Genomic DNA, 14,816 nt, shown 5'->3' on the forward strand with positions numbered 1-14,816 from the left:
GATATTTTCAAATTAAAATTCCTTAAAGCCATTCAGTATTTTTTTGCCATTAAAATGATAAGATATGGGTAAATTTTATACAATGAAAACAACTATACCGAGGACAAGACGGATATAAATAAACAATATCGAGTAAGTTTATACATTGACCTAATCCAGTACCTGTGGAAAAATTCAGAGTAAGATCATTCTGAAGTCTAACAGGCCAGGGTCATATTGACCTTGGTGCAGGATAGTGTTTCAAAGGGCAGGCATGGCATCTGAATGGAAATGCTCAAATCATTCTGATCCAAAATAATTAAAGCAATCATGAACTCTCTCAGATATGTAGTAACGTCATACTTTGAAAATATTTTCTAATTGCTATTATCAGAGGCATATGTTTACATTCTAGTACAATAGGGACACCTTTGCTACACTTTTACTATAAACATCATCACTAATTGAGTCAGACATACCTTTGTTATTTACTCATCCACATATTTTCTCAGGATGGAGGAAACATTTCTACATGTTTGGACAGCATTGCACTCAGGCAACATCAGAACATAAATGCCTTTTTTTCAGATATCCTTTGCCTATTTGAAAAATCATGGGGGTGATTGCAGAACTGAAGGGGACCTCTAGTTGCTTCATATTTCTGTAGTATTTGGGAGTTGTCAATAGATCCAGTTTAGTTCTACATATTCTGATCAGAAGGGGGGACAGAGGTCGTTAAATGGAGCCTGGAGATCTTATACTTTTTTCTTTTGAGCATAATAGTGTTTTGACAGCCATAGACTGTTGGTCCATCCTTCATAGTTGATAATTTAGCAGAGAAAAGGAACTGGATTGCAGATTGGCATAGTAGAATGTCTGCTTAATAATTCAAGTAGCAAATAAGCCTTTGTAACATTCCCACAAATGGTATACAAGTTTGGACAGCCCGATTAAACTTTTTTGGAACCAGGAGACACATCAAAACATTAACATTCATGTCAGTGTTATATATTTATTTCTTCAATTTTAATGCTTCAGTCTTAAAAGAATCGAGCAGTTATATTATTACTGTGGAAGAAGAATGACAAAGAAAGCATTCTTAGCTGACCTGGAAATTGATCTTGTTTTTTTATTGTTTCTCCAGTGTTGCTAATAATGGTTTCTAAATGTAAGTCGTCTGATTTCTAAAGGAAATAATAATGCTGGGTTGAGTGGCTGCACATTGATTCTCCAGTCCAGGAGGAGCCAGGATGGTTCCTCCACCTGGAGAGGCAGTGACAAAATGGACGTTTCTTTCTTGCTCTAGGAGATATGAATTCCCCTCCTTGAGATTCAAACAATTGAAGTAAATGGTAAATCCAAATTTATTGTATGCATGACAATACTTTTTGTTGTATTTTGTAACTGTGATAGCTTTGATTTTTTTCTCCTTATCTGTGCGAGATAATTGTAACTAATATGGGGTAATTTTTGTTTTGTTCACCTGCTTGATATTTTATTTTCAGGCAAATTGTGACTTAAGACGACAGATAGATGAACATCAGAAAATGCTTGAGAAATACAAAGAACGGTTAAATAGGTGTGTAACAATGAGCAAGAAGCTACTTGTAGAAAAGGTGAGTTATAACCAGCACAACTTGTTTTGAAGTTATATCCCAATAGCCTGCATAATTAGGTTTCAGATAATAACCGTAGAAGTAGTAATAATAATAATATACCGCATAGTTGCATCATCAAATTTTTGGAGTCAACTGGTACTAATAAAAATATTAGAATGTTGAAAAAATAAGCAGTAGAACAGGGGTGTCAAACTCAATTACATTGAGGCCCACATCAGCATTATGATTGCCCTCAAAGGGCCAGTTGCTGTCCCCTTCTCGCCTTCAGGCTTGCTACACAGAAGCCTCTCCTATCCTTTCTCCTCTCCCTCAGGCTTGTCCCACCAACATCTCTCCTCCCCATCACCTTCTCTGCCCCCCCATTCCTCTTTCCCGCCAAAACCCCTCCTTTTATATCATCTTATCTCCTCCCCCATGCATTCACTCACTGCCCAGCTGGCCTTTTCACACAGTGCTTATCAGCTGGAGTTGTGTGCGCTGATTCTGGGGTCCCCACCAAGCCCTGCAGCTCTAGCTGACTCTTCCCTCGAAGACTGTGTGTGGCTGCCGGCCACCCCAAAGGCCGCCCAAAGCCCCGATCAGCTGGAGCTGCACATGCTGATCCGGGGGCCTCAGCAGAGCCCCAGCAACACTGCAGCTCCAGCTGACTCTCCCCAGGCCTCTCTGGCACTGCCACCCTTCAGCTCACACACACACACACACACACACACACACACACACACACACACACTACATACTCAATCACCTCCTCCTACTAGTTGCTTGTGGGCCAGATCTAAACACATCATGGGCTGGATCTGATCTGTGGGCCTTGAGCTTGGCATGTCTGCTGGTAAATATTTAATGGTTAAATAGGTGTGTAACAATGAGCAACTGTGACTGTTGTAAATATGCACTAATTGTTGAGTGGCCAAATCGTGATCACATGATCTTGTGAACACTGCAATGATTGCAGCTTTGAAGACCAGTCATAAGTCTCCTTCTTCAGTTCCTTCATAATTCTAACAAATGATTGATAAGCAAAGAGCAGTTGTATATCCTTTATATAAAAAACTAAAATTGCCAGACATTCAGGAATCAACTTTGTTTGATCAACTTTGTTGTTGAGAATTGCGTTCTTAAGATGGATGACCTTTCAAAGCATATATATATATATATAAATAAATAAATAGGAATACTTTGCAAAATCATTCAGATACTTTACTTTTTTCTTTACAGTCGAAACAGGAAAAGATGGCTTGCCGAGATAAGAGTATGCAGGATCGGTTGCGATTAGGTCATTTTGCTACAGTCCGGCATGGGGCATCTTACACAGAGCAATGGACAGATGGCTATGCTTTCCAAAATTTAATCAAGTATGCATTTTTCTATCATTCTGCTTTCTCCAGAAGCAGAAAAGATTACTGATGATTTAGTTGCTTGCCTATTATATATAATTAGGAAAATGGTAGTCCAAAAAAGGACAACTGGAGTTGGCAGGTCAAGAGTTGAACAAGCCTGTGTCATATCTTCATCGATGCCTTAACTTCAACAATATGGATATCTATTTGACCATAGCAAGTGCATATAGGAGCCTTATTCATATCACTGTCATAAATTTCACCACAGTTTGCTATATGCTTTTGAATGTTATCACTTTTTGAAATAACATAGGAAATAAGTAGATTAAAGTTGTTGTTTTTTATAAATATTTTATTAATTTTGTCGGATTGAGGTTAGGGTTAGGATTAGGGCTGGGTTTTTTTTAAAATAACATTCTTAATATTTAGCAAACAGCATATTATCTGGCTTCATGTATTTAAAAAACAGTAAGTAAGAGTTAATTTCTATATTATAATCAATATATTAATTAATCGCTCAATAATCTTACTAATATATATTTAATGTTACATAGTACATATCATGTACCTTTATCTCTAACTCGCTTTTCTAACCATTAGTAAAAATTATCCCATGTTCTAAAGTACACTGAGTCTTCTTTTTTATCTTTAATGTCAATCTGTCCATATCTGCATAATCTAAAATTTTCTTAATTAGTTCTTCTTCTGTTGGTAAGTTTTTATTTTTCCAATATTGGGCAAATACAATTCTTGCTGCAGTTAATACATGTAAAATTAGATATATACAATCTTTCTCGTATTTTCCTCCTATTAAGCCTAACAGAAACAGTTCTGGCTTGAATTCTATATTTTTAGTCATTTTTTCCAACCATATGTGTATTTTTGACCAAACTCTTTTAGCTTTAGGGCATGTCCACCAGATATGATAATAAGTACCTGGTTTTTGTTTACATTTCCAACACTTGTTTGATGTATTTTTGAACATTTTCGCTAATCTTACCGGTGTTAGATGCCATATGTAAAACATTTTATATAAGTTTTCTTTGTAAGCCACCACTTTCATTAATTTAGTAAGCCACCACTTTCATTAATTTAGTATTTCTTTCCCATAATCTTTGCCAGTTTTTTAATTCTATATTATGGCCAAAGTTCTTTGCCCATGTTATCATTGCTTCTTTTACTTGTTCCTCTTCCATCTTTAAGTTAACAAATATTTACAGAGTTTCTTAATCAATTTTTCATCTGTTTTTAGCAGTATCTGGTCAAATTCTGTCTGTTCTTTATAAAATCCCTTTGTTTTAGCTTCTTTTTTATATCTCGTTTGAACTTGCAAGTATGGCCACCATAATAGATCAGTACCTTGTTCTTGTAAATCTTGTCTGTCTTTCAATTTCTCTTCATTGTCCAAAATATCTTTATAGGTCACAACTTTCTCGTAATTGATTAAATTTGGGTAAGCAAATGCTTCCATTGTTGAAAGCCATCCAGGTATTTTAATATAAATTTTCACTTTTATTTTTTCCCATTCTAAAAGAAGTGCATTTCTTATAAAGTGGTTTTGAAAGTATCTATGTATTTTATTCTTCCCATACCATAGAAAGGCATGCTATCCAAATTGTAGGTCATGCCCCTCTAGGTATACTTTATCTGTAAGCATTATCCACTCTTTTACCCATGTTAATATAGTTGCTTGATAGTATAGCGTCCGGCAGTCCAAGTCCTCCACTTTCTTTCGGTTCTTGTAGCATTTTCAGTCTAATTCTAGCTTTTTTTTTCCTTGCCAGATAAATTTCAGTATTGTTGTATTTAGTTCATCAAAAAGGTTTTTCCAAATCTTATAGGTATTGTTTGAAATAAAAAGAGTATTTTTGGTAAGATATTCATTTTCACTGTTGCTTTTCTCCCCAGCATTGAAAGTTGTAAATTTTTCCACTTTTCCAGATCCAATTTTATTTGTTTTGATAATCTTACATAGTTGTTTTCTTTTATTGTTGCACATCTTGCTGTTTAAGGTTGCCATTACACGTGTTAGTATGATAATTGATGAGTATAACTTATAAGTATCTGAAATATGAAAAAATAATTAAAAAAAACTTTTAATTCTGTAACTGCAAAATCCAGGTCTTATTTTGTAAATAAAGGTACATTTTTATGCAGAGATTCCTTTGTTGTTAAGCAGACTAGAGGGAACATTTCCTTCTCAAAGATTGCAACCCATGATAAACATGAGACAATGGATGTTTGGTGTTTGGGGATATAAATCCAGATTTATTTACGCAGTTGGGTGCAAAAATTCAGGTATCCCTGATCAAATTTAAGACTAGAAGCTGGTGAACATCTGCATGATAAATATAAATCTCTTTCTACAGATTTGCATTTGCACATACTTAGCTATGTGTAATTGTGTACAGATTTTAAATATGAAAATAAAGCAGCTGCAAAAAATTGGATAACTTTCCAGTTAGCACTTTGTAACATCACCTTTGGTAAAAATAACAGCTTCCAAAAATTTCCTATATCCAGTTAAGTATTTTTCTAGACTTAATTTTGGATTTTTCCTCCTACTCTTCCTTGCAGAACTCCTCTAGTTCAACAATATGATAAGCACAGATTTTGTTGGGCTGATGGAACTGTTTTGTTTTCCTACTCCTCAAATACCTTATATCTCAAAAGGGGGAAAAACAACTAGGCTTCTTATCATGCATAAAATAACTGGTTTCTTATCTGGTGTGCAAGACAGAAAAGAAATACAAAGGAACTGAACTCAGCAACTGATAACAAGGCTAAAAATATTTTTTTTCCACAGAGGAGATAAAAGCAGTTGCCGTGTCCCTAAAAATTAGCCTCTTCATTTGAAAAATGTCTGCAACTATGAATACTTTTTGAATTTAAAACCAAGGTCCTTGTGATTATTTGTTAGAAACTGGATTTACCATTTATTCTTTTGCTTGATAATAGCCAGTTACATTTCCAAAGCCCAAGCTTCTAAATATTTGGTCTTCTAAAAACTGACAGATTACCAGAAATGCACTGTTTGGATGTGGCTAACTGAGGATGTAGAAGATCAACCCCCTTATGTGAGATATATTATTTTATGTTCTCTAATTATGTCCATGTTATACTTTTATTTAGGCAGCAAGAAAGGATAAATTCCCAAAGGGAAGAAATAGAAAGGCAACGGAAGTTGTTAGCAAAACGAAAACCACCTGGCATGGGCCAGGCTCCTCCAGCTACCAATGAACAAAAGCAGCGCAAAAACAAAACCAATGGAGCAGAAAACGAGACGTAGGTGGCACAAACATTTCAGAATCCTTTCTGGGGTTGTCATATGGAAGGAACTTCCTAGGTTTTATCCTAATAGGCCTCCCCAGATTCTTTGTTTGTGATGAAGTTTCTCTCTACAATTATATTGGTTTTTGTAGACTGATGGTCATATTTGACATGTGAGTGGCATGCCTAGGTCTACTTTCCAAAAAGTAATCAGACTTGGAACAAAAAGTGAGTGGATTCATTTCAATTAGTTGAATTGGTGGGGCTAATTTATTAATCCTTATTATTGTGAATGTAATGATTTCATCCAATAACAATCAAAATAGACTTTGTTGGTAACTTTTAGTGGGCTCTGAGGGTAGCCTATGGCATCTGAATATATTCCTCTGTGTAAGTTACCTTTCTTGGTATAAGGCATTTCTAATTTTTGAACCACTTATTTTATACATGTACAGGTTAACATTAGCAGAATATCATGAACAAGAGGAAATATTCAAACTCCGACTAGGCCATCTTAAAAAGGTAAAAAGATATGTTATAACTTCAAGTACTCATTGAATTATGTTTTTGACTTTCTACTTGTTCTAGTCCTTAGTTATTTGTTTCTTTATTGATTTATGTTTGTTTATTCTCTGTTTGAGAGAATAGGCCCTTCCTTATAGTTATCGGTTTCTAAACACCAGAAATACTACTCTTCTGCAAATGGTTTTCAAAAAATTTAGGAAGTAGTTTACGCAGAGCTATGTTTGTCAGTCTATTTTAGCACAATATGAAGAATTTTGGAAGATTCTTTAATGCATAAGGTCATTTTATAAGGAATATTGGCAGAGTCTTAGCTCTCGCTGCATACTTGCATGAACCAAAACTTTATTCTAAAGCAATAAATAATATTATATGCATTACTAAATAAAATTAACGATGGGTATTTTTAACAGAATAATAGAGTTGGAAGGGACCTTGGAGGTCTTCTAGTCTAATCCGCTGTTCAAGCAGGAAACCTTTTGCCATTTCAGACAAATGATTGTCCAGTCTCTTCTTAAAAACCTCCAGTGTTGAAGCGTCCACAAAAGTCTAATCTGCTAAGTCTACTTTGCTGTAGTAAAGTATCTGGGAATTTTTAGCTAGATGGTAAATATAGGTAGATAGATATGGTAGAGGTATGCAGACAAAATATAGACATCTCACAATGTTAGCTCACCCATTATAAATAAATACAGGCAATTTTAACACAAGTGAAAGTACTTTTTTTTTTAGAAAATGGATTATTTAAATAGTTTTGAATGGAGATTTATCAAAATTAAGAATAGAATGAGCTATCGGTTATTATTAATCTTGATGGCTGTTTATTACCTTTGGAAACACAATCATTATATCTTAGAAAATTAATAGAGTTCTTGAATTTTTGAGCCTACTTTTTTATAATTATGTAAAATATGTTTTGTGATAAATTCATTTAAGAAAAATTAGAGTAAGATCTTCTACAAAAGAAAATGGAAAAAGAAGAAAGAAACAAATGCATTTCTCCCATTTATAATATCAGAACAAAAAATCTATTACCAGAAATGTTCTCTGTTCTTTTGCAAGCTTACACAAGGAGTTAGGAAATAATAACATGTTATTCCTTGCAACATTGCAGCAAATAATAAAGAAGGGAGTGAGCATTAGCGAAAGGATCTCTCCAAACTTTGGTAAGAACACAAAAGATTTGCAAGTGAAAATATAGAGGTGTCAAAATAGCTCAGAGCCATGCAGAATTCAATACCTCCTTCCAAAAAATTCCTGTCATCTAAACAGTTCAAACACATTTCAAGCAAGACAATTGGTTCACAATATTTCTGTCTATGGATAATAAGCATATTGTAAGATATTTTAGCCAGTAATTTGCAAGCTGCTGTCAAGTCCAATGTTTAGATATTTTTTAAAAAGACACTCTCAATGTCTTTTCATTTACTTTTTACATATCATGACATCTTTCCCTGATTGAGGAATACTGTATAAAGGAAAGCCTTTCTGCAAAGATTCTTATCAGGCAAATTTGGTTTTAAATCCTCAGTACAGCAGTTTATAGTACAGTAAAGTGATCTTCCTCTTTGTGCAGGAAGAAGCTGAGATTCAAGCAGAATTAGAGCGATTAGAACGGGTTAGAAATCTGCATATCAGGGAATTGAAAAGGATACATAATGAAGATAATTCACAGTGAGTATTGGCCATAAGAGAGAAGCAAATTACAACCTTGTGAAAGATGACCAGCTTGCTAAAATACACTAGAAATGTTTGCTGGGAATTAACTTTACTTAGAATTAATATTTATTAAATGAATATACCAGTTGACGCCTAGCTACTTGGATAGAATGTCCTTCCAAGCAACAATGTAAACAAGAAAACATAAAGATAATACAGGCAAAAATGTCTTTGTGGTGGGCAGTGCAAGATTATCGGAGAAAGTATGGCTGCGTTTCAACAAATCTAGCTTTGCCTATGAAATAGATTGCCAGTTCACCTGCATGCTCAAACCTTTCTACTCATAGGCGAAGAGCTTTTCATTTGTCAAATAACTTACTTTTTTAGATGATTTGCTTAAGACCATGTTCAAACCATTAAGTCTCCTGTTCTCTCCACATTAGGTTTAAAGACCATCCAACACTAAATGATAGGTATTTGTTGTTACATCTCCTAGGCAGAGGAGGATTTAGTGAAGTATATAAGGTAAGTTAGATCATCTTTCTATTTTGTTTGATTACTGGTGTAGAAGCTAAAGTCTTAGTTATTTAAATGTCTGTCTTTGTGTTCTCAGGAGTCTTGTCAGTTTTAAGTAGACTTGTTTGGCCTAAGAAGTCAATAGGTTCAGGTTAATGAAAGTTATCTCTGTATGCTCATTATAATTAAATGAATTTTCTTGGTTTTACTTTAGCATTGTCATTTCATACTCGCCAAATTTGACACTATGTTAAAAGTGTTTTTTTTAGCATGTCAGTCAGAATAGTTAAGGAAGAAAAAAGTGAAGGAAATGATTGGTCCATTAGTGGGGGAAAGTGGCAAGAAGGTGACAAGCAACAGGGAGAAAGCAGAACTATTTAACTCGTTTTTTGCATCTGTCTTCACACAAAGGGGAAAAACAGACCAACCTATCAAAAATAGTGCCATAAAAAACAGAATAGAAACACAAGATAGGCAAGAAAATGGTAAGTGAGCACTTGTCCAGCCTAGACAAGTTCAAATCACCAGGACCAGATGGATTACACTCCAAGGTTCTGAAGGAACTGGCAGATGTGATCTCAGAACCACTGAACTATGTTTTTCAAAGCTCTTGGGAGCACTGGGGAACTACCAGAGGACTGGAAAAGAGCTGATGTAGTTCCCATCTTCAAAAAAGGGGAAAAAATAGATCCAGGAAATTACAGACCTATCAGCCTGACCTCAAGACCTGGGAAGATTCTGGAAAAGATAATCAAACAACGAATCAGCGAACATGTAGAGGCAAACAAAGTCATTACTAAAAGCCAACATGGGTTTGTCAAAAACAGATTATGCCAGACAAATTTTATTGCATTCTTTGACCAAGTGACAAAATTAGTGGATCAGAGGAATGCTGTGGACATAATTTATTTGGATTTCAGTAAAGCATTTGATAAAGTAGATCACAACCTACTACTTGACAAGATAGAAAAATGTGGGTTAGATAGCATCACCACCAGATGGATTCGTAGCTGGCTGACCGGCCATACTCAGCGTGTGGTCCTCAATGGAACTGCATCTACATGGAGGGAAGTGTGTAGTGGGGTGCCCCAGAGCTCTGTTCTGGACCCAGGGCTCTTCAACTTCTTCATCAACGATTTGGACGAGGGATAGATGGGGAACTCATCAAATTTACAGACGACACCAAGCTGGCAGGAATAACCAACACTCCAGAAGACAGGCTTAAGATACAGAAGGATCTGGACAGACTCGAACATTGGGCGCTATCTAACAAAATGAAATTCAGTGGTGAAAAAAGTAAGGTTCTACATTTAGGCAAGAAAAACCAAATGTATAGGTATAGTATAGGGTGTACCTTGCTCAACAGTAGTAACTGTGAGAGGGATCTTGGAGTCCTAGTGGACAATCACTTAAATATGAGCCAGCAGTGTGCTGCAGCTGCCAAAAAAGCCAGCTCAGTGCTAGGCTGCATTAACAAAGGGATAGAATCAACATCACATGAAGTATTAATACCACTTTACAATGCCTTGGTAAGGCCACACTTGGAATACTGCATCCAGTTTTGGTCACCACGATGTAAAAAAGATGTTGAGACTCTAGAAAGAGTACAGAGAAGAGCAACAAAGATGATTAGGGGACTGGAGGCTAAAACATATAAGGAACGGTTGCTGGAATTGGGTTTGTCTAGTTTAATGAAGAAAAGGATGAAGGGGGACATGATAAGCAGTGTTCCAATATCTCAGGGGCTGCCAGAAAGAAGAGGGAGTCAAGCTATTCTCCAAAGCGCCTGAAGGCAGGACAAGAAGCAACGGGTGGAAACTAATCAAGGAGAGAAGCAACCTAGAACCAAGGAGAAACTTCCTGACAGTTAGAACAATTAACCAGTGGAACAACCTGCCTCCAGAAGCGGTGAATGCTCCAACACTGGAAGTTTTTAAGAAGAGACTGGACAGCCATCTGTCCGAAATGGTGTAGGGTTTCCTGCCTGAGCAGGGGGTTGGACTAGATGACCTCTAGGGTCCCTTCCAACATTATTATTATTGTTGTTGTTGTTGTTGTAGCAGAATAACAGAGTTGGAAGGGATCTTGGAACTCTTCTAGTCCAACCCCCTGGTCAAGCAAGAACCCCTATACCATTTCGGACAAATGGTTGTCCAATCTTTTCTTAAAATCCTCCAGTGTTGGAACCCACTTCTGGAGGCAAGTCGTTCCACTGATTAATTGTTCTAACTGTCAGGAAAATTCTCCTTAGTTCTAGGTTGGTTCTCTCCTTGATTAGTTTCCATCCGTTGCTTCTCGTGCTTTGAAAAATAGATTGACCCCCTTTTCTTTGTGATAGCCCCTGAAATATTGGAACACTGCTATCATATCACCTCTAGTCCTTTTTATTAATCTGTATGTAATTTAAATAATTTTTAGAAAATTGTATAGAATAATTTACTAATTCTATATTTCCCATAGTGGACTTTACTAATTATATATTCCTCATAGTGAAACTTTTTTAAAATTCATGAAGTTCACTCACAGTTTCCATAATAGGAACTATTGTTCTTATTAATATAATATACGTATATAGTCTTTCCAGATCCTGCAAAAAAAATTCATCCCCCTGGGAGCTTAATATCAATAACTTTTTCAGGGAGGACAATTGACCATACCTTAATTATACCAATTATCAATTGTTGATTTTTTTAGGAAACTACTTCGTTGAATTATGATTCATATAGTTGCCGAAGTAAAAATGTAATGAATTCCTTTTAATAATCCCAGTTCTGGAGCACATTCTATTCTTTGTTTAATTATAATTACATACTTTCTTCCAGAAAGGCAATCTTTCAAAAGATATTCCTTTTTTTGACACCCCTCCAACATTTTATTGAATAGCTGAGAGATATTTAAGCTATTCTTATTGAAGTTAAATCAGTAATGTATTTACTGTCATAGCAACTCTTATACTGTATGGAAGCTGATGAAAAGCCTGACTTCCATAGTGTTTGCTATTTTGCATCTTCCAATTGTTTTCCCAAGTCTAAATCCCAAGCTTTATTTTGACCTATAGCAGTGGTTCTCAACCTTTTTAATGCCGCGACCCCAACCGGTCGTAAGTCGAGGACTAAACCGGTCATAAGTCAAGGACTAAACCGGTCGTAAGTCGAGGACTGAACCGGTCGTAAGTCGAGGACTACCCAACCGGTCGTAAGTTGAGGACTTTCCCTGCCCGGGAGCGCCGCGCACGCGTGGTTCCGCCCCCTGCGCCGGCCAAGGCATAGCTGGCAAGCGGCAGAGACGGAGCAGGCCGACCACCAGCTGGCCCAGCCCAAGGGAGGTAAGGCACCCGCCGGAAAACAGGAAAAAAATGGCGGACAAAAAAATGGCAGACAAAAAAAATGGCGGACAGCCTTGCTTGGCGACCCCCGTGAAATGGTCGATCGACCCCAAATGGGGTCCCGACCCACAGGTTGAGAACCACTGACCTATAGGGAGGTCACCAAAATCCTTGAATCATCATCATCATCACAACTGTCTATATACTCAGATGCAACCTTAATGACTCGTAGATCCTTGGTTAGGACTTCAACTATTAAGTTTTTACCAATCCCAGACTGTGAATTGAATTGAAGATTAAATCTAACAATAATAACAATAACAATATATTTTCTTTGTAATTGTTCCTTTAGGTTGGGAGGGGTATTTATTAATTTTCCAAAATGTGCTAAGCAGTGAAATGCTGAATCTCTTACATCCTCGTTGTAAAAAAAGTTTCAGAAGTTTAGTCATGTGGACCAAGAAAAAAGAATCACAAATAGGTTGTCAATTATCTATTTGTTGTTACCTAGTATATTATTGTAAAAATCTGACATCCTATAAATGGGATAAAAATTTATCAAATAATTTATGAATTGTAATATTTATTCCTAAATATTTAAAATATTTATATATTACTAGTATACTTATAATCTAAAAATACAATTCATAACTGATCTTTTTCATATTTAAAGTTGGCAGTCTTTGTAATGTTTTGACTATTTACTAGCTATCTTTCTTTTTCAGGCATTTGATTTAACGGAACAGAGGTATGTAGCAGTAAAAATCCACCAATTAAATAAAAATTGGAGGGATGAAAAGAAAGAAAATTATCACAAGTGAGTATTTCCCCAGTTACATGATCAAAATTTGAGCACTTGACAACCAATATGTATTTATGATAATTGTAGTGTCCTGGAATCATGTAATCACCATTTTTGACCTTCCCAGCCAGCTCCTGATAAGAAAAATTAATTGGGAAGCCAAATTCACTTATCAACCATGTGATTCACTTAACAACTATAGTTTTTGGTTGTTGGGTATATATAGAATAATTGGTATCGTTTTGTATTAGCATATACTCTGGTTTCCCTTCAGATCGTATTAACTTTTGTTTAAAGTTTTTATTACGGTAGTTTATAACTTGTAAATAAAAATATAATTAAAAAAATGTAAATACAAGTATTGTTTCTAGATACAATTGAAAAACATGAAACATTTGCTCCCTGTGAGCAAAAATTAATCGCTGTCTATTTCTTCATAATAAAAGTCATCATTTCTGGAGTTGTACGCTTTATAGACTAACCTAACTGAAAATAGCTGAGACAAGAGACAACACAGAAGATAGAAGAGATTTAGAATAGCCATTCCTAAAATCCATCTGGATACATCTGTTAGTGTGAGAATAGTAAAAGTTTACTCTGCAAGATTCTGTCTGTTGATGTAAGCAAGCAAAGAAATGAACATTGGCTGGATTGTTCTGTGTCATTCTTGGGCTGGGCCTAACATTTCTAAAATATCCAGCTCAGATATATTCAACCTTCTGTTTGGAGGTAAGCTTACACTTTTCCTGTAAGTATTCTATCAAATAATTTTGAGGGAGACTTTTGGTTACCAAAGTTACTCTTTCTTGTGTTTAGCACCTAACAAAGCATCACCCACATGTTTTTCACCCCCTGACGTGCAGGAGGATAAGTCGAAGCCACACGTAACAAATATTTCTGTCTTTTTCTTTTAGGCATGCATGTAGAGAATACAGAATCCATAAAGAACTGGATCATCCTCGTATAGTTAAATTGTATGACTATTTCTCATTGGACACTGACTCGTAAGTGCTGCTGTCTTTGTAATTTGCACTGCTAATAAAGACATTTGAAAATTTGTGATTAAGCTGTTTAAAAATTTGTGGGGGAAGAAATGGAGGAAACCAATCTGTTTTGAAATATGGATTCTAACATTTAAAGTAATGCCTTGCCAGAAATTGAACTTGCCTGTCCAGTCCAATGATTAAGAGAAGGCCTTTTGCAAGTCCCCACTCCTTACAAAGATGCATGGGCCATAGAAAATGCAGCATGCATTCTGAGTGGTGGGCCTATTTTTATGAAATACCTTTCTCTGGAAGAACAGATGGTCCAAATACTATCAGCATTTTGTAAACAAAGCAGTTTTGTTCCAGCTTGGGTTCAGCCCTTTGATTAGTTTAGTTTTATGAGCTATGATGTTTATTCCTAGCTTTTGATTATCTTTAAATGTTTACACTGAGCTTTTAATTATTAAATTAAAAGAGCTAGAATGCCTTGATACTAATACAAGTATACATCTCAAAAAATTAATATTTTTTCTACACAGCATTTATGGTGGCTTACAATTAAAAAAATATAAATAGCTAAAATAAGAGTAAAACATTTAAAATTATAATTAAGTAATTTACACCAAAAGAGCCATGCTAAAGCTGCCTTTTTCCTTTCCAAAAAAAACAAGTAAGTAGAAACCGAGTACAACTGAGGATGTATATTCCATAATTTGGTAGCAACATACATGTGGACCTTTCACAAACCTCATAAACAAATTGTGAAAAGGCAATATAGTTAGTATTCTCAGAAAACTC

General features: G+C 35.6%; 1 protein-coding gene across 1 annotated transcript in view; it reads left to right on the top strand.

Annotated features, from left to right (window-relative positions):
• TLK2 (tousled like kinase 2) overlaps positions 1-14,816 on the top strand; it is a 43,611-nt gene that overhangs the window by 15,929 nt on the left and 12,866 nt on the right. The window contains exons 10-17 of the mRNA XM_015832218.1: positions 1,485-1,595; positions 2,817-2,953; positions 6,071-6,223; positions 6,664-6,730; positions 8,307-8,404; positions 8,833-8,914; positions 12,956-13,047; positions 13,947-14,036. Of these exons, the coding sequence (XP_015687704.1) occupies positions 1,485-1,595; positions 2,817-2,953; positions 6,071-6,223; positions 6,664-6,730; positions 8,307-8,404; positions 8,833-8,914; positions 12,956-13,047; positions 13,947-14,036 (830 nt within the window). The remainder of the gene's footprint in view (positions 1-1,484; positions 1,596-2,816; positions 2,954-6,070; positions 6,224-6,663; positions 6,731-8,306; positions 8,405-8,832; positions 8,915-12,955; positions 13,048-13,946; positions 14,037-14,816) is intronic.

The sequence above is a fragment of the Protobothrops mucrosquamatus genome, unplaced genomic scaffold (assembly GCF_001527695.2).
Source record: "Protobothrops mucrosquamatus isolate PMUCROS unplaced genomic scaffold, P.Mucros_1.0 scaffold1, whole genome shotgun sequence".
Taxonomy (NCBI): Eukaryota; Metazoa; Chordata; class Lepidosauria; order Squamata; family Viperidae; genus Protobothrops; species Protobothrops mucrosquamatus.